This window comes from Hippopotamus amphibius, chromosome 9 (assembly GCF_030028045.1).
Source record: "Hippopotamus amphibius kiboko isolate mHipAmp2 chromosome 9, mHipAmp2.hap2, whole genome shotgun sequence".
NCBI lineage: Eukaryota > Metazoa > Chordata > Mammalia > Artiodactyla > Hippopotamidae > Hippopotamus > Hippopotamus amphibius.
In genome coordinates, this window is record NC_080194.1 from 104,595,060 (window position 1) to 104,615,027 (window position 19,968).

The 19,968-nt window shown below is 43.8% G+C and overlaps 1 protein-coding gene across 2 annotated transcripts in view; it reads left to right on the forward strand.

Moving 5' to 3' along the window:
- Positions 1–19,968, forward strand: part of COL26A1 (collagen type XXVI alpha 1 chain) — a 163,343-nt gene that overhangs the window by 62,264 nt on the left and 81,111 nt on the right. The window contains exon 3 of one of the 2 annotated variants that reach the window (XM_057750948.1): positions 7,627–7,724. In XM_057750948.1, coding sequence (XP_057606931.1) covers positions 7,627–7,724 — 98 coding nt within the window. Of the gene's footprint in view, positions 1–7,620; positions 7,725–19,968 lie in introns of both variants that reach the window. The other variant, XM_057750949.1, reaches the window with a different exon arrangement.

A 19,968-nucleotide genomic window follows, 5' to 3' on the forward strand; every position in this document is an offset into this window, starting at 1 on the left:
TAAGGAATCGACTTGGAGGGGCACGAAAGGACTTTGGAGCAACAGGAATGTTGGTGTAAACATATTGAATAGGTAAGAGCTCACTGAGCTAGACACTAGATTTATCTACAGATCTTCCTTGACTTATGATGGGGTTATATCCCGATAAAGTTAAAAATAAAATACCTTAAGTGGAAAATGCATTAAATGCACCTAATGTACTGAACATCGTAGGGTAGCCCAGCTTACCTTAAATGTGCTGAGAACACTACCATTAGCTTGCAGTTGGGCAAACTCATCTCCTACAAAGCCTGTTTTATAATAAAGTGTTGACCACCTCATGTAATTTATTGAATGCTGTACTGAAAGTGAAGGACAGAATGGAAGAGTACTCACCGTTAGCGTACACAGCTGAAAGCGCGTTGGGCCTGAGGAATGTTTGCAGTATTGAACTAAGATTAATTGCTGGATGATGGGGATGCTGCAGTGACAGTCATCAATTTCGCTCTCTTCTGATGAGGCTCGAGAATAGCTGGGAGAAGGCACGGGGGCATCGGCACCTGATGACGGTTTAGCAGGCGTAGTGTTCTTCAGGGAGATATCAAGTTTTGACTGTCTGGTTTGTTTCTTCTTTCCATTTTGTATTTCTCTAGAGCAAGCCAGAACATCCTGTATCTGCCTGTCAGCTCTTGCGAACCTCTAGTAATTGATGTCCATTTCTTCTAACATCCTTACACCACTGCTGATAGCAGCAAACATCTCTGCTGGTTTCTTTGCTGTGAACTTTCCTGGTGCCTCGGGTATAACTTCTTCCGCTGCCTCAACTTCCTTCCTTCTTTCTTCCTCCAGTTCGATCAGCTCCTCAGTGGAAAGTTCTTCAGCTTCCATACCAACAATCTCATGAATATCCTCTTCGTCAATGTCCACTTCTAGCTGTTTCCCAAGCACTAATATCTTGGGACTATTTCACCCACAACAGAATCTTAGTTAAAGCCTTTAAACACATGTCTTTAAAACTTTCTTCTAAATGCTGTTCATGCATTACTGTGTGACTTCTTCCCATGCAGCAGTGAAGGTCTGGGTAGGATTTAGAATGTTACCTTTCCAAAACTCAGAGCATTCGGCCAGATCCCATCACTTCAACAGCCTGCACAGACATTTGGTGTAAAGAGTATGCTTTGAATGTAGCTGCGGCACCTTGGTCCACGGGTTGTATGAGTGCGGTGGTGCTTGGTGGCAGCTACACAACCTTGACATCTGGATGCATGTCGCCGATATGCTGTGGATGCCCTAGAGCATCGTCTAAGACAAGCAAAATCTTGAATAGGATGTTGTTTTGCCTTCAATATTCTCTTGCCCGAGGGATAAAACAGTTCAAAAGCCAGGCTTCAAACAATGTTAATGTCATCCAGGCTTTCTTGTTATGACGATAACAAACAGGAAGTGAATGCTTGTTCACATACTTGAATGCTCTAGGGTTCACCCAGTGGTGGATTAGGAAAAACTTTCATTCGAACCCTGCCACACTTCCACCTCAAAGCAGCCTTACACGGTCTTTGAACGCCTTGAAGCCTGGCCTTGTCTTGGACTCTTGATGAATGTGTGTGCGCTCTGGCGTACACTTCCAGAACAAGCTCATTTCATCGACATTCAATATTTGTTCTGGCAAATGCTTTGCATCCACAATTATCCTCTGTAGCTCTTCCTTAAAAGCTTTGGCACCTTCAGTGTTGGCACTTGCTGCCTCACCACTGACTTTCACGTTGTGAAAATTACGAGGCCCTTTGAAGCGTTGGAACCAGCCATGACTTGGTATAAACATTTGCATTATTTGTAGAATCATCGACATGCTTTTTTCGCGTATGGAAAGACTTCTTGCTTTAGCCTGGATTGTCAGTAGGCTAAGTGGTATGAGCTTCTGTACCTGGTCTTCCATCCACGTGACAAGTTTTTTTCCCTCTTTTTCTTTCTTTTCCCCCCTTTTAAAAATTATTCATTTATTTATTTATTTGGCCATGCGGTATGACTTGCAGGATCTTAGTTCCCTGACCAGGGGTTGAACCTGAAGGCTCAGCAGTGAAAGCTCAGAGTCCTAACTACCAGACCGCCAGGGAATTCCCAGACAAGTTTGTTTTTTTCCATGAATCAGCCCAGCTCTTTTCTTCATGATGACAGTGGTTTTAACCAATGCTGACGATTTCACTGCATCACTTATTTGCTTCTTATCCTTTAAGATGGTTGAGATCGTCAGTTGCCAAAGTTCTAACTTAGGTTCGATGGCCGTTATGGCTTACCGCCTTCATGCTGGGCAGTTATCTTGAGTTGCATCTCAAGAGTAATTGCCCTCCTCCTCCTCTTCTTCTTCTTTTTTTTAAAAATAAATTTATTTATTTATTTTATTTTTATTTATTGGCTGTGTTGGGTCTTTGTTGCTGCACACGGGCTTTCTCTAGTTGCTGAGAGTGGGGGCTACTCTTCATTGTGGTGTGTAGGCTCCTCTGTAGTGGCTTCTCTTGTTGTGGAGTACAGGCCCTAGGCGTATGGGCTTCAATAGTTGTGGCACATGGGCTCAGTAGTTGTGGCTCACGGGCTCTAGAGCACAGGCTCAATAGTTGTGGCGCACGGGCTTAGTTGCTCCGCGGCATGTGGAATCTTCCCAGGGCAGGGCTCGAACCCGTGTCCCCTGCATTGGTAGGCGGATTCTTTACCGCTGCGCCACCTAGGAAGTCCCTTCTTTTTTTTTTGGTTGCACCAGGTCTTAGTCGTGGCAGACGGGCTCCTTAGTTGCGGCATGTGAACTCTTAGTTGCGGCATACGAACTCTTAGTTGCAGCATGCAAACTCTTAGTTGTGGCATGCATGCGGGATCTGGTTCCCTGACCAGGGATCAAACCCAGGCCCCCTACATTGGGAGCTCAGAGTCTTAACTACTGCACCACCAGGGAAGTCCCCTCCTCTGTCTCACTGAAAGCAGGAGACACAAGTGGTCATTTTATAGACACGATGGGATGGGAAAACGCAAAACACAATATCTAAAAAATGCTGACAACACAGTACCCTGTAGGGTATCGGTCATTTATCCTTGTGATCATGGGGCTGACTGGGAGCTGCCCAGCATCCCCAGAGAGTACTGTACCCTATATGGCTAGCCTGGGGAAAAGATCAAAATTCAAAATTCCAAGTACAGTTTCTACTGAATGTATATCACTCTTGCACCATCATGAGGTAAAAAAAATTGTAAGTTGAACCATCATAAATTGGGGACCATCTGTGTTTACTGGATGTAAATTATATTTTAATTAAAAAGAAAAGAAAGCAAATCCATTACAACGGGAGGCGTGAACTCAGCACTTTCCTTCCTGGCACTCACCCCTGTGTGTAGTCACATATTCACATGTATGATACAGGATTAGTGCCACCAGCTCAGGCAGAGCCGAGCCTGTGCTGCCTCCTTCATCCTTGCATTCCCAGTGCCTGGCACACAGCAGGCACCGCACATGTAAAACCAAGCTCTGTGCAGGGTGTTGGGGGTGCTGAGGAGGAGGCCTTCCAGCTCTGGCCAGGGCTGGGGGTGCTTCACAGAGAAGGGGATGTTGGAGTCGCACCCTGGAGGCTTCTGGGGGTTTTTCTCAGTAGAATAAAGGAGGAACAGTGGGTAGGCAGAGGAGCCTGCATGTGCAAAGGCCCTGGGGCAGGAAATGCTGCTTGTTGTGCTGTGGTGGGAGGAGTCTTGGCTGGTGGTGGTGGAAGGAGGGGAGGGGAGAAATGTAGGCAGGGCCTTATTTGCTGACCTAAAGAGTGTGGTCTTTAGTCTGTGGGAGTCATGGAAGGTTTTGAGAGAGCGCAGTCACAAAACTGGATCTGCATTTTAGAAAGATCAATGGGTTTGCAGACAGGAGCCCAGTGGAAGGGCTGGGAGATCTTCATGGAGGGTGAAGTGATGGGGAGAGCCCATAAGCACTTGCACCTGCCCTGGGCATGCAGGGGAGATCAGAGGGTCTGAGCCCTAGCCTGCTGGGCTGGTGAAGCAGCGCCACCTACTGGCATGCCCTGCTCCTGCACTTCACAGGCCACCAGGATGCTTCTGATCCCACAGTGGGACAGGCCAGCCTGTGGCCCTCAGAACAAGGGGGCAGAAAGAGACCTTCTCTGGGGTATGAGCTCTCCCTCTGGTTCGGGGACCTGAAATCAGTACCTTGTGCAGATGCAGGGAGGCGCAATGTTCCCCTGTACCGAATGAACACAAATTAGTATTACTGGGTTTTGCCAATTCTGCCTGAGTTTGGAACTGAATACCACCACACTCTAGCAGCGTGACCTTGATAAAGTTACTGAAGCTCTTGGTGCCTCAGTTTCCTCGTTTGTAAATTAAGAATACTAATAGTATCCACCTGTCAGGGTTGTTATGAGTCAGCAAATGTAAAACACTCAGAACATTGATAAATGACTAATACGCAAAGCTCTTATTGTATCTATTATTGTTTTATCACCCTCATCACTCAAGGCACGACCTGAAGAGTGCCTGGCACCTTTGGAGGGCTCATGGGCTGGAGGCCGAGGGGCAGCCTATGGCACAGGGGGCCTGAGGGCAGCTGTGGCAGCTGGAGAAGGGTGGCCCAAGCGGCTAAACAGCTCCGACTCTCTCCTGACCACAGTGGGGACAGGCGAAGGGTGCCGGCCAGGAGGGATGAGGTCAGATCTGTGTTTTGCAAACCCAGCATCTACGCATCCCTTTCTGCTCTCACATGTGCCCTCCCAGGGAGCCTTACACCCAGCATCCCCGTCCTCAGCGTGCAGACCAGGAAATAGGCTCAGGGAGGTTGAGGAACGTGTGCAATTCACCTCGTGAATCCAGGGCAGAGCCCTAAGTTCTCAGCTTGTGCCCCTACCGCCCAGGGCTCCATCTACCCCATGGTGCTGTGGTTATGGGAGGGATTCTGCAGCTTTTTTGGTCCCTCTCAACCAGAGCAACAATCTTCTTTCAAGAATTAATTTTAAAATTGACTTTTAAATTGAAATGAAAGCGTCTTCCCTTTCCCAGCTGGGCCTGTTTCTGGCTAGGAGATTTGCAGCAGGAAGTGGGTGTGAGTGTGAGTGTATGAGCAAGTGTATGTGTGTGAGCATGTGAGTGTATGTGTGAGTGAGAAATCATGTGAGTGTGTGTTTATCATACAGACAGTCTATTTGGACTCCTTGGACCCAGGCTCACCCACCCACTGATGTCCCACCAGGCCCCTTGCTGTAAGAAGTGGTGACAATGACTGGTCCTCGGCCACCCCCACCCCCCAGTGGCCTACGCCAGCTGCTTCCTGCCGTGGATCCGAGTCCAAAGGCCTTGGATTTGCTCTTGGGCACTTCTCCGTGCAGATTTTTGGCTTCCCACTGGAAGGTTCCTGCCTCTGGCTGTGCAAGACCCCTCCCACCCCCCCCACCCGCCCCCGCCCCTGCCCCCGCCCCCGCCCCCATGTAGAGCTCCAGAGGGAAGCTGGTTTGCCGGAGTGTTTACGAAACATGAGTGAGAGGATTTTTTTTTTTAAAGAAGAATTAGTGTAACAGGATTTTTCAGATTTAGTGCAGCATTTCTGAAATTCAAAACGTGACTTACATGTTTTCCTGTCAACAATGCATCTCAAAACGTCACGCCTGCTGCTACCAATTAATTCCTAATTTTCCCATTCATGATTAAGTTGCTCGGTATCCGCAGATGCAAACTCTGTGAAGTCATGCGGTTTTGCTTTCAAGAGGAAGTTGTGTGGACTTGACCAGGCAGCGAAGTTATGATGATGCATGCAAATCAAATAAGAAAGCCGAGTTTTTGCCCCTTGTGAAAATCAGTGATCTGTTTTTGCATTTGTGTGTGTGTTTATTGAGGTGTAAGTGATAGATAACATTGCATTAGTTGCAGGTGTACAATGTAGTGATTCGATATTTGTGTATGTTGTGAAATGATCACCACAAATGAGTCTAGTTAATATCTATCACTACGCAGTTACAAAAATTTGTTTTTCTTGTGATGAGAACTTTTAAGATCTACTCTCAGCGATTTTCAAACATGCAGCTATAGTTGCCGTGCTGTACATTATATCCCATGACTTAGTATAAGTGGAAGTTTGTGCCTTTTGACCACCTTCACCCATTTTGCATTGCTCCCCATCCACCGTCCCCCAGCTTCTGGCAACCACCAGTCTGTTCTCTGTATCTACGAGCTTGGTTTGTTTTTTTTTGTTTTTGTTTTTTTTAGATTCTACCTATAAGGGAGATCATACAGTGTTTGTCCAAGGTTCATCCGTGTTGTTGAAAATGGCAAGATTTCATTATTCTTTTTTTTATGCTGAATAATATTCGTATGTGTGTGTATCACATTTTCTGTATCCATTCACCAATTGACAGATACTTTGGTTGCTTCCATATCTTGCAAATAATGCTGCAATGCACATGGGGGTGTAGATATTTTTTGACTTCGTGTTTTCATTTCCTTTGGATAAATTCCCCAAAGTGGAATCGCTGGATCTTATGGTAATTCCATTTCTAACTTTTTTAGGAATTGCCATACTGTTTTCCACAGTGGCTGCACCAATTTATATTCCCACCAACAGTGCAGGAGTATTCCCTTTCCTCCACACCCTCACCCACACTTAGTTCTAGTCTTTTTGATAATTAGCCATCCTAACAGGTATGAGGTGACATCTCAGTGTGGTATGGTCATATATTTTATATTCACCATTCTTGGAGTTTCAGAAAATAGTACCCAACTTATTTTCAAGAAAAATTTCAAAACTGTGTGAAAATTTACCATGGAATTCCACAGCAGTTTATGGGAGCTTTTCATTGCTGCAAGGGTCCCACTATTGAATTCCAAGTTTTCATTGGAAGTGTGTCTCTCTCATCCACTAGGCTGAGATTTTCTTAAGGATGGGACTCCATTTTATCAATCTGTGACCACAGTATAGTTGGTGCTCAATAAATATTCATTGGATGAATCAACTGAAAGAAATAATGATTGAGAAAAAGGTTGGAGTTAAGTGACTTGTGGGTGGTTGGAAGTTGTGCAGGTTCTAATGATATTTTTCTTTTCCTTATTCATTATCTTGGGCTGCCTTAACAAAATATCATAGACTGGGTGGCTGCAACGACAAATTTTTTTTCTCAGATGGCCACCTACTCTCTGTGTCCTCACATGGCCTTTGTTCAGTGCATGCATGTACGCAGAGAGAGATCTCTGTCCTCCTCTTCTTAAAAGGCCACCAGTCTTATTGGATTAGGGCCCCACCCCTCTGGGGTGACCTCATTTAACCTAATTACCACTTAGGATTCTGTGCTTAAGTACAGTCACACTGTGGGGGTTAGGGCTTCAACATATGAATTCTGGGGGACACGATTCAGTCTGTAGCCGTCACCTCCCCACCCTAGGTGGCCACCCTTGGAGACTTGTGGGAAGGCAGAGCTGGAAGGGACTTTGTACCCAACACAGAGAAGGGTGGTCACTTGTTCAGGGCCACGTGGCCCATGGGCACAGAGCTGGGATGATGGGCTCTGCTGCCTGGGGGGCTCCCAGAGCTCTGGGCTGGGTAGTCTCTGCAGGAGTGGGATCTGGGGTGGGCACGTGGGCGCTCACACTGTCCTGACGCTGCCCTTGTGTTAGTTACAGGACTCTGATCAGACCCACGTACAGAGTGTCCTATCGCACGGTGACAGCGCTGGAGTGGAGGTGCTGCCCTGGCTTTACTGGGAGCAACTGTGACGAGGGTGAGTCTGCTGGGGGCGGGGCAGGGAGCCAGGGGATGGGGGAGGGGGTGCTGGCCGGGTGGGTTTCATAGTTTCTGGATGCTCCTCCCTCCCCTGCCCTCCTTCTGCGAGCTGCTCTCCTTTCTTCCACATTCCTTCCTTCTTTTTCCCAAGCATCTTTGAACCAAATACTTGGGACTGGCCAAACTGAGGTGAGCCTGGCACCCTGCCCTGTGTGCACTGCTTGGGCCAGGCATGGAGGAGAATCGTTAGCCCTGGCCTGGGGAGGAGGTTCAATGTACAGCCTATTTCTCCTGCTGTGGCTCCGATGCACCTAGGAGCTAGGGCAGGCAGAGCTGGATATTTGGGCTGTGAGCAAATGCAGGTGACGAGTCATGAGCCTTGAAGCCACGCCTGCTGTAGAATAAGGCAGATGGACCTGGTGGGCGGCAGCGGAAGAAAGGCCTCACCCCGCTGCCCCAGCCCTGCTGCCGGGATGGTGCCCAGAGGGAGGATGGGACCCAGAGCCAGGGCCTTCCTTCCGAGCCCCAGGGCCCAGGCTCAGTCTGGCTCTGGAGCCCGATGGGACCAGACAGCAGCACTCATGGGGGCAGTCAGAGACAGCGACAGAGCCCATCCCTGCTGCGTTCCCATCCAGGGAAACTGGGTCCTGCCTGACAAACAGGTTTGCAGCCCACCTGATTCTCCAGAAGAGCTGGGCAGTGCCAAGGCTCAGGGGTCAGTTTTGTATTTGGAAACAGTAGCTCTCCGCAACCTTGACTTTCTGACAAAATGATCCTCTCTCATCTTTTTTTTGTTACCTAACTTACTGATTTTAGTTTCATGTATATTTAAAATATAAGTACTATATATGTGTATGCTTTTACTGTAAACTGCCTATAAGTCTTTGGATTACAAATAATAGCCTAACCACAGAAATAGCAGTACTAGTAATGGTGATGAGGCTTCAGTGAGCCTGTGGCCCAAAGCGGAGCTGAAGGAAGGGGTTGGGATGTGGAAGAGTCCAGTGGTACCTCTTTTACTGATTTGTGACCCTGATTGTGGGAAGTGAGGTGGGTAGCCTCCAGGGCTAGCCCACCCTTGGGGGGCACAGTACTGCCTGGGCCTTTCTTTGGGGAGAAACAGAAGGGAGCCCAGGTGTGAGGGGGTGCGGGGAGCCAGGCTCCCCCAGGTAGAGGCGGGTAGCAGGATGTTGTGCTTTATGACCACAGCTCACACCAGGTCCCTTGTTGAGGCTGGAGGCTGTCAGCATCAGGATTTGGACCATGGTCATGGGAGAGACCTCTAGTCCCTCCAACAGAACAGAGCTGACCTGTCCTCTGGATTCTGCGAGAGGCTGGGGAGACAGGGGTTTCAAGGGAAGTGACTGATTTACCTCTAAGTAACTGACTCTGTGCTTGTCAGTAACCAATAAAATGAATACCGTTGGCTCCACCCAATGAAGTACTGCCTTGCCATCAAGGCCTCATCTATAGAAGCCCACCCTCAGCCTTAGGAAGGCTTCTGGGTCCTTGGAGCTCCCCCTACCCTCAACCCCCCATCCCCCACTCACGTCCGCTTCACCACACCCCTCGCCACCCTGCAGGGCTGTCCGGTTCCTCTAGGGGTAACTGAGCCCTGCCCGAATGGGGCCCTTTCCTCCCTCTCTTGGAAACACTGCAGTGCTGGTGCATATATGTCTTTCATCTGTCTTCATAGTCTCTTTATTAGAGAAATGAATGAACCACGAGGTGAAGTATAAGTCTCAAAATGTATAAGTCATAATTCTTGCACAAGTAGCTTGTGATCATGTGTTGTATTGAACTCATGGGCTGAGGGAACAAGCAGCATGGCAAATCTGATTCAAAAGAGATTAGAGAAACTGATAAATGTGCAAATTGGGGTCACCAAGACCACCCTCAGGTTGCTGCCCTGAACCAGAGCTCTTAGTGGGACTTGGTCGTATGTACACGGTGGCTTCCCACAAGGCCGAGCTGTTTCTAACCCTCTGGTGGTTGAGCTGGCACCGCGCGTGGTCCAGGGATGCCCCTAGAAATCACAGTGTTGACATGGACTATCTGGCCCGAGGCTCCCAGGTAAAGACCCTCTTATCAGACAGGACATTTCGAGAGCTTAGAGATACCTCCCAGGAGGCAAGTGCAAAGTCCAGACCTCTCTTTGGGTTAGGTTAATCCTTTACTGATGTGTGTGTATGTGTGTGTGTGTGTGTGTGTGTGTGTGTGTGTGTGTGTGTACACATACATACGAATAGACACATATATAATGCGAAATATATTTTCATATGTACAAAACACACAAAAATATAGGAACTATGATATACTTTAAATATATATGAAATAAAAGCCTGAAATAAAATCACTAAATTAGATCCTACAGGACAATAAAATAAAAGCTTTGGGGTTATCCTCTCTGCTGAGCAGAAATTGTTTACATCTCACCAGTTTTGTGCAAGTTAAATTAACATCCAGCTTTGCAGAACCTGAGGTAAAATCCTTAGTGAATGGCAGGTAAACAAAGTGACCTTCCCCTAGGAGGTCCCATGGCCCTTGGGGGGTCTCCTTAGAGAGTGCTCTAGCATGACATTAAAAGCTTGGGCCATCACCTTTTTGCCCCATGTCCACGTTTTGGGTAATTCTTGCAGACCAGATGGACGAAGCACAGCATTTGGTGAGCAGCAGGCCAGGGGTGTGTGGCGGGGGGGCAATCCCTGTCCTCAGGGAGGTTCTGGCCATCAGGACAGGAGTAATTTCAAGCAGGGCTGGGGGCTCACCCTTCCTGGGACAGGTGATGGGGTGACTGTGAGCTGGTCACATGCCCCCAAAGGTGCCTGCCCTTGAGAGCTTGGCACCTCACCTCCTGAAGGAAGCTCTTCCCTGGTAAACAGCGTGGAGGTGGAGTATCCCTGCACTCACCAGAAGCGTCTGGGCGTCTGGAGCTAATTATCAGAGACGCTGGCACTTCTGAAGACACTCTCAGCCTCACAGCCTCTGCCAGCCCCTCCCTGGTGGAGAATCCTTCCAGACTCACCCACTCTTATGAGGACGTAGGGCATGGGATGAGGCTTGCCTCTCTCAGGGAGCCTCGGGGTTGAGCGGCCCCTTCCCAGCTGTGAGCACGAGGGTCCAGGGAACCCTGCGGGGCTGAGAAATTCCTGGGAGTGTGGGGCCCCAGGCTGAGGTTGGGACTGGCTCCTGTAAGCCCTGGTAAACACTTTACATTCCCAAGTATGAAACAATAATGACAGGAGGTGAAATCAAGGCGGTGTCTGTGACTTCAGACACATTCCGGCGATGGTTGCGGAGGAGCCTGGACCGTGAACACCTACACGGTTCCCAGTCCGGCCTCCCTGGAGAGCCTGCAGGTCAGAGGTGCCCTCCTCCGTGGTTTTGCTATGGTTTAGACGAGATTCCCCAGGAGAAGCGTCTTTCTCTGCTGTATCTGGCCTTCCTTCCTAGTTGTCGGGTCTCGGGTTTTAGGACGTGGGGCTGGGACTGCCTTGGGGTGAGTGGCTCCCGCCTCCCAGGTGGGCAGTCTCTGGGCCTGCTTCCCCCACCACCCACACTGGGTCTTCTCCTTCCTTACCTCCCTGGATGCCCCAGGAGTGTGGCCCAAGGCTTGGGGATACTTTCCTTCACAGATAAGTCTGTATACAGGCGATCCGCATTATTTGAGGAGTCTATATTTGTGAATTTTTCCTACTTGCTGAAATTTATTTGTTACCTCCCAAATCAATATCCGAAACACTCTTGTGGTCACTTGCAGAGTGGCAGAAAATTTCAGTCGCCTAACATGTGTGTTCCTAGCTGAGGTTGAACAGGGCGACCCTCTGCTTCCTGGTTTCAGTTCTCAGGCAAACAAGTGTCCTTTCTGTGGTCTGTTTAGTGCTGTGGGATGGTTTTTTTTTTCGCATTTTTGTGCCTTTTTGGGGGGCAATTTCCTTGTCTAAAATGTCCCCAAGTGTAGTGCTATCTGGTGTTCTTAAGTGCAAAAAGACTCTGATATGCCTTCCTGTTAAGTAAGCTGCATTCAGATATGACTCTACAATATATATTCAATAAGATGTCTTTAGATAGAAGCCCACGTAAAACAAGGTTATGTATTGATCAGCTGGCAAAAGTGTGACCAGACTCTCACAGGAACTTAATCCTGTATTTCCCAGACGAGCGATGGTTCCATATTTGCTAATTCAGGGTTCCTGGGCACTCTATGAAATGTAACTACCTTGAATAACAATTAACTGTATCTATATATTTATAATTATATCTCTCTAGAAAAATTTTTTTCTTATTACAAAAGCAAGTATGTGTTCTGTGTAGAAAAAGTGAAAACATCCAGAATTATACCTCCTAAGGTAACCTCCAGTCTCACTTTAGTGAAAAGCCTCCAGACCTTCTTCTGTGTTTACATGTCTGTTGTACTCTACACACTGTTTGATAACTTTCTTTTTCACTTAAATCATCATGCACATCTCTCCTTGTCAATAGGTTGCTTTCTCTTGTATCATTTTCAGTGGGTGTGGAATTTGGGTACACACTTTATTAACTAACCCCCCACTAGAAGATAAAGTTGTTTCCATTTTTTAAATTGCTTTAAACATCTTTTCTTTTTACAAAGGTAAAATTTACATATACTAGAGTACACCCATTTTAAGTGTACAATTTGATGTTTTGATAAATGTTTCCATCACCTCCCAGAAAGCACCCCCCAACCTCTGTTCTGATTTCTATCATCATAGATCAGTTTTACCCATTCTTGAACTTCATGTAAATGGAACTATACAGTATATACTCTTTTGTGCATGGTTTTTTCACTTAGCACAATGTTTTTGAGATTTATTCATGTTACAGTAGTTTATTTTTGTTACTTACTATTCTTCCATTGTATAAATAACCATAATTTTATTCACCCATTCTCCTGTGGATAGATGTTTGAGTTGTTTCTAGTTTTTGCCTTTATGAATAAAGCTTCTGTGAACATTCTTATGTATGTCTTTCTATCAACATGTATGTTTTTATTTCCCTTGGGTGGAATTCCCTAGGAATGGAATTGCTAGGTTGTGGGGTATGTTTAACTTTACAAGAAAGAGCCAGACTGTTTTCTAAAGTGGTTTTACCATGTTACACTCCTAATCAGCAAAGTATGTTCTAATTGCTCCATATCCTTGTCAACATTTGGTGTTGTCAGCCTTTAATTTTAGCCATTCTGGTGGGTATGAAATGCTTTCTCGTTGTGATTTTAATTTGCCCTTCCCTGTTGACTTATGATGTTGAGCACCTTTTTGTATGCCTAACTGATGTGCTTGCTAGCCATTTGTATATCTTCTCTTGTGAAGTGTATGTTCAAGACTTTTGCCTGTTTTTGAGTTGTTTAATTTTAATAGGAAACAGCCAAACTGTTTTCCAAAGAGGTGTTAATGTTCTATACTCCCACAAGCAAAGTGTGTTCCAGTTGTTCCGTATTCTTGCCATGATTTGATGTTATTAGTCTTTAAATTCGGCTGTTTCCGTAGGAATGGAATGGTATGTAATTGTAATTTCTTCTTTTTTAAGACTGTTTTGACCACTGTAGTTCTTTAGAATTTCCATAAAAATTTTACAATCTTCTTATCAATGTCTAAAAAAAAAAATATCTGTTGGGATTAGGATTAGGACTATGATGAATTTGCAGACCAATTTGGGGAGAATGGATGTCTTAATAGTGAATCTTTTGAGTCATGGTCATGGTATAGCTCTCCATTTATATAAGGCTTTAATTTTTCTCGGCAATATTTTGTAGTTTTCACAGTAGAGGACTTGCTTGTCTTTTATTAAATGTATTTCTAAGTATTTCTTATTTTTGATGTTTCTAAAAAATGGGATTACTTTAAAATTTTTTATATTATATTTATTTTGCTGCTACTATGTAGAAATAAATTTGATTTTTGAATATTGACCTTGTGTCTGAAAACCATGCTAAATCCTTTTATTAGTTCTAGTAGCTTATTTATTGATTTGTTTGGACTTTCTACATAAACTATCATGTCTTCTGTGAATAAAAACATTTTTGCTTTTTCCTTTCAAATACTTTGCCTTTTATTTCTTTTTTTGCCTTATTGGACTGGCTAGAACTTCTAGTAAAATGTTTAATAGAAGTAGTGAGAACAGATATACTTACCTTGTTCCTGATCATAGGGGAGAAATTCTCAATATTTCACAATTAATTATTAAGTATGTGATTAGCAATAGATGTTTTATATATGCCATTTATCAGATGAAGACAGTCACTTCTAAGTTTGTTGAGAATATTCATCAGGAATAGGTGCTGAATCTTATCAAATGCTTTTTCTGCATCTATATTGAGGTGATTACATTTTTATCCTTTATTATGTTAATGTGGCACATTGCATTGATTTGGAATACTAACATTGTTTTCCTGGGAATAACCTTATTATTACTGGGATAAACCATTTGGATACATTATTCTTTTTTATATTTCCATATTTGATATTTATCTGTTACAGATAAATAAGCAGATAAACTTTCCTCCTAAAGTCTATCAGTTTTTAACTATGAGGATTAAGCTGTTCTCATAAAAAGAACTGGGAAATTTTTCATCCTCTATTTTCTGAATTTTTTTAAAGATCACATTGCTTTTTCCTTAAGAGTTTAATCGAACTTTGAATTCACAGTGAAACCATCTGGACCTGTAGTTTTCTTTGTGGGGAAGTTTTTGATAACAAATTCATTTTCTTTCATCTATAAAGGGCCACACATGTTTTCTATTTCTTATTTTAATAATTATTTACACATTTAAACCAACTTTATTGAGGTGTAATTTGCATACAACTCATTACATATATTTAATTTACACACATCAGAAGTATACAGTTCAATGAGTTTTGACCCCATGAATGAATAATTTTCTACATAATTCTCTTTTCTCTGGTATTTCACTCCCAAAATTTGCCTCAGTCTCCCCGTACTCTGATTTCTCTCTCTTCAATTTAGAGAGATTGTCATGTTCTACTTAGTGCCGCCGTCATGTACTCCAGTGCAGAAAGTGCTTCCAGGAATCACCTTTTTTGTTTTCCTTCTCTCAGGAATCACTGTTCCACATTGTTCAGTGTCTGTGAACATTTGTTTCATAAATTTCATCCCATTTTCTAGTTGTTTATGGTGGGAGGGCAAGTTCAGTATGACAGTCTATCATGACTGGAAGCAGAAGTTGCATATTTTCCTTTATTGGGTTTTTAGTTATACTTCTCTGTATCATGTATTAGTACTCCTTCTAAGGATTACAATCTGCATCCTTAACTTATCATAGTAAACTTAAATATGGAACTATTCCATGTAAAATGAAAGAAAATTTTAACGGAACAATTTTGATAGTTCATTTATCTATCCCCCACCAACCTTTGTGCTATCGTTATCGTATGCTTTAAATATGAATATGTTCTAAACTTTACAATTCATATTATACTTTTTGCATTAAGCAGTCAGTTGACTATTTAAGAATTGAAGAGAGGGAAAAATAGTCTTCTCTTTACTCTGTAGTTATCGTTCCCAATGATCTTTATTTCTTCTTGGAGCTCTGAGCCTTTATCTGCAATCCTTTTCCCTCAGCCCCAAGAAGTTCTTTCAGCATTTCTTGTAATACAGATCTGCTTATAGTCAAGTCTCTCAACTCAAAAAACTGGTGATGACTTAGAGGGATGGGATAGGGAGGATGGGAAGGAGTCGTGGGAGGGAGGGGATAAGAGGATATATGTATAAATACAGCTGATTCACTTTGTTGTACAGCAGAAACTGGCACAACAGTGTAAAGCAATTATACTCCACTTTAAAAAAAATTTTAGTATCTATTTTGCATTAATATTTATGTTCCTATGTATCTACTGTAGAATACACATAACATAAAATTTACCATTTTAGGCACTTGAAAGTGTATAATTTAGTGGTATTAAATATGTTCACAATGTTTTGCAACTATCACACTATCTAGTTCCAGAATTTTTAATCACCCCAAAGGGAAACCCTATACCCATTAAGCAGTCATTCCTTATTCTCTTCTTCCCTTAGCCCTTGGCAACCACAAATCTGCCTTCTGTCTATATTGATTTGTCTATTCTGGATATTTCATATGAATGGAATCATACAATATGTGGCCTTTGTGTCTGGCTTCTTTTACTTAACATAATGTTTTGAAGCTTGATCCAAGTTATGGCATATATCTGAATAATGAATAATATTCCATTATATGGATACACTACTTTTGTTTATTCATTCATCAGTTGATGGACATTTGGGTTGTTTCCACCTTTTGGCTATTGTGATTAGTGCTGCTATGCACATTCATGTACGAGTTTTTGTTTGAACACCTGTTTTCGATTCTTTTTGATATATACTTAGGATTGGGATTTCTGAGTCATATGGTAATTTTCTGTTTAACTTGTTGAGGGATTGCAAAACTGTTTTCATAGTGGCTGCACCATTTTACATTTCCACCAGCAATGTACAAAGGCTCCAGTTTCTCCACATTATCTCCAATACTTCATTTTCCATTAATTTTGAATGTTTTTATTGATTTTATAATTGTGGATTGATGATTTTTTTTTCCATTAGGTTATTTTAAACAGTTTGGTCATTCTATTGTCTTTCTGCATCCATTATTTCAGGTGAGAAGTCTGCTGTCATCATATTGTTTCCACACTAAGAATGCTTCCCTTTTTCCTCTGGCTGTTTTCAAGATTTTTCTTTATCCTTGCCTTTCAGCAGTTTGACTATGATGTTACCAAGTGGGATTTAAAAAATCCTGCTTGGTGTTCTTTGAACATCTTTGATCTATAAGTCAATGTTTTTGACCAAATTCAGAAAATTTTGTTCATTATTTCTTCAAATATATTTTTCTTCCCTAATTTCTCCTCTCCTCTTGAGATTCTATTTGCATACATGTTAGATTGCTTGATATTGTCATTGAGGATCTTTCTTCCCCTCTGTTCTTCAAATTGGATAATTTCTATTGATCTGTCTTCAAGTTCATTGGCTCTTTCTTCTGAATTTTACAATCTTATGTTAAGCCATCCAGTGAGATTTTCATTCAGATGTTATTCTTTTTAATTCTAGAATTTGTGTGTGTGTGTGTGTGTGTGTGTGTGTTTGTTTTGTTTAGATTTCGCTGATAAGATCCCTATCTGTTCACTCATTATGACCATAATTTACTTCATATCCAAGAATGTATATGTAATAAATGTTTTTAAGTTCTTATCTTCTATTTCCAACATCTGGGTCATCTTATGGTTTGTTTGTATTAACACTTTCCTCTTGACTGGGTAGCATTTGCCCCTTCCTCTCTCCCTTTCCTCTCTGTCTCTGTCTCTCTCTTTCTTTCCTTCTTTCTTTCTTTCTTCTTTCTTTCCCCTTCCTTCCTTCCTTCCTTCCTTCCTTCCTTCCTTCCTACCTACCTGCCTTCCATGTTAATAACTTTTGCTTGTATACTGGACCCTTTGAATGATATGTTGTAGAGATTCTGGTTTCTTGGGAGACTGTTGATTTTTGTTGTAGCAAGCAGTAAAATCACTGTACATTTGTGAGGGCTTGGTTTTTATACTTTATTGGGGGTGGATATGTAAATCTGTTAGACAGTTAGGTGTTAACTAAACCCCCAACTTGGAGAGACTCAGGCTCTAAATCATCTTCCTTTTATTGGGCAGCAGCTGATATATCAGCTCAGCTTTTGTAGCCTTCCCCCTGTTGTTTTTTGCTGAGCTCATTGGAATCTCCCCTACACATGCACAGTTCAGGGGTCAGCCAAGGATTTCAGTGTAGTTTGTATACAGAGTTTGAGGCTCTCTGCTGTATGTGGTTCCTCCCTAATTAGATTTCTTCCCCTAGTTTCCTGGTCATCTGGCAGCCTTAAGACTAAACAACTGCAGTTTTTGATTTGAGTTTTGGCCACCCTGCACTGCTTGAATTGGGGTGTGCCTTTGGGGGAAAAGCCATGTAATTTAGAATTCATTTGGTGCTATTCCCTTTTTGCAAGGGTTGAATTCCCACCAGTTACTGCTGGCTTTTTGTTGCTCTCTCATGCCTTCAAATAGTTGTTTAAAATTTTTTATCTAGAGTTTGTTATTTTTATCTAAAGTGTAATTAGTCTGACACACGCTACTCCATCCTTACTGGAACTTACAGGCACTGGAACTATGTGATCATCTTTTTAGTTAAATCTTTGTCTATACCTTTAATGATTTCCTTAGGATATATTCCTAAGCAGAATTATTGGGTCAAGGAGCATACACACCACATCAAGGTTTTTGAATCATACTGCCAAATTAGCCCCTGGAAAGGTTGCTGATTACACCACCGTGGACAGATTGAGAAATTCTGGAGGGTAAATTCCCATTGTGGTACCCAACACAGTGCCTGACACTTAGGGTCTGTAAAGGCTGTTGACTGACTCTGTACCTGGAACACGATTTCTGCCAGTGCTGATCAAAGGAGTCAGCATTAAGCATGGGATACACTACTCTTACTTCATCACTAGAGCTAATTTTAAAAGGGTTCCTTAAGCCACATTCCACCAGTAGATGTCCCTCCAGTGAGTTCAACTGGCTGGCAGCAGGGGTGACACCAATACCTTTATCAGCATCATATAATCACATCAGTATTCCTCACCTCTGAAATGGTATTTTATACTGTCACAAGGGCTTTTAGTCATGTTATTCTATATTTCAGGAGTATAGGTGCTGCTATATACTGTGTTCCCCCAAATTCATATGTTGAAACCTGTTCCTCAAAATATAGGTATATTAGGGGCCTTTGGAAAGTAATTAGGTCATGAGGGTGGAGCCCTTATGAATGGAATTCGTGACCTTGTAAAAGAGCCCCCAGAGTGCTCCCTTGCCCCTTCTGCCATGTGAGGACACATGAAGAAGATAGATACCTGTGAACGAGGAACTTGGCCAAGTTCATCCAGCTGAGAAGTGGGCGATGCAGAACTGGGTCTCTTGCTCCCAATTAAATGCTCCTCACTCTAAGTTACCTGCGACCTTTAAGGTCTTGGGAAATCCCACCCAAAGTTGCCCTAGCACAAAGGACAGGTCAGCTGGACTCTTTTTTTTTTTTCAGTCATTCATTTATTAGCCCATTAATTGCTGTTATAAGTATTAAGCATTTTATATAGTCGAAGCAGCATGCTACCCTATAGCAGCTGGACTCTTAACTGGCTCCTTCTTGCAGTACCTCCTGTGGCCTGGCCCCTAGTGTTTTAGAGGCCAGATCTTATGTTGCCTTAGTGTCATGGAAGAGCTTTGACACAAACTCATCAAGAGATAAGTTTCATTCAACTAGGGGATGTTTCCTCTGTGTGTGTGTGTGTGTGTGTGTGTGTGAGCTGGAGTCCTGGCCAGGACAGGAAATGAATCCTCTGGGCCTCCATATGGGCAAGGGCAGGCCCGGGGTGAGGTGGCTCAACTAAGTGCATCCAAGCACTGAACTGATTGATTTGAGTCCAAGACGATGCTGACATTTCACCCCTGGCTCGAGCTCTGTGTATGAGTGTGTTTGTGTTTTGAATGGCTGAGGGTTCAAAGCCAGAAGGAGTTCTCTTGGGAGAAGACTGCAGCCTCTTGGCCAATTTGCAGAGCTCAGCATTTTAGGGTAGTGATGCTCAGTGAATCTGATGATGTTTCTGAGACTTACTACCATGGCTGCCATCAAAGGGAGGGACAAGCCAGTACAGCCACATATTCAAACTAGCCTGGAGGTTCCAGGCACTGTGCAAGGTGCTTGGGTCACATTGATGAAATGGAGACCTCAGGAGCTCCCAGATTGGGGGGTGTGTGTTGGGGGTGCCGGAGATAGAGAGGTGAGCAGATATTCCTGATACTCTCAAATAAAGGCTTTGTTAGAGGTGCTGTAGGACCCATAGGAGGTAGGGATTGGGGGGGGGGGTCTTCCTTCAAGTCAAGACCTGACCCTATGGGTCCAGCTCAGCTCACTTTCTCAGGCTTGCACTCCACTGGGCATCCCCTCACTCCTAGGTTCCATCTTTCTCACCCACTGGTTTTTTTCCATCAGCACATGAAGCATCTCTCTTCTTTAAGAAAACAATCTTATGGCTCTGCATTACCCTTTAGTCACCATCCTGTCTTGGGCTTCCTTTCTTGGCCAAGCTTCTTGGAAGAACTGCCTTGCCTACTTCCCCAATTCAGCTTCCTTGTTTCCAGGGTCTTCTGCAGCCTGCAAGGTAAAGCCTCTGCCCCTCTTAG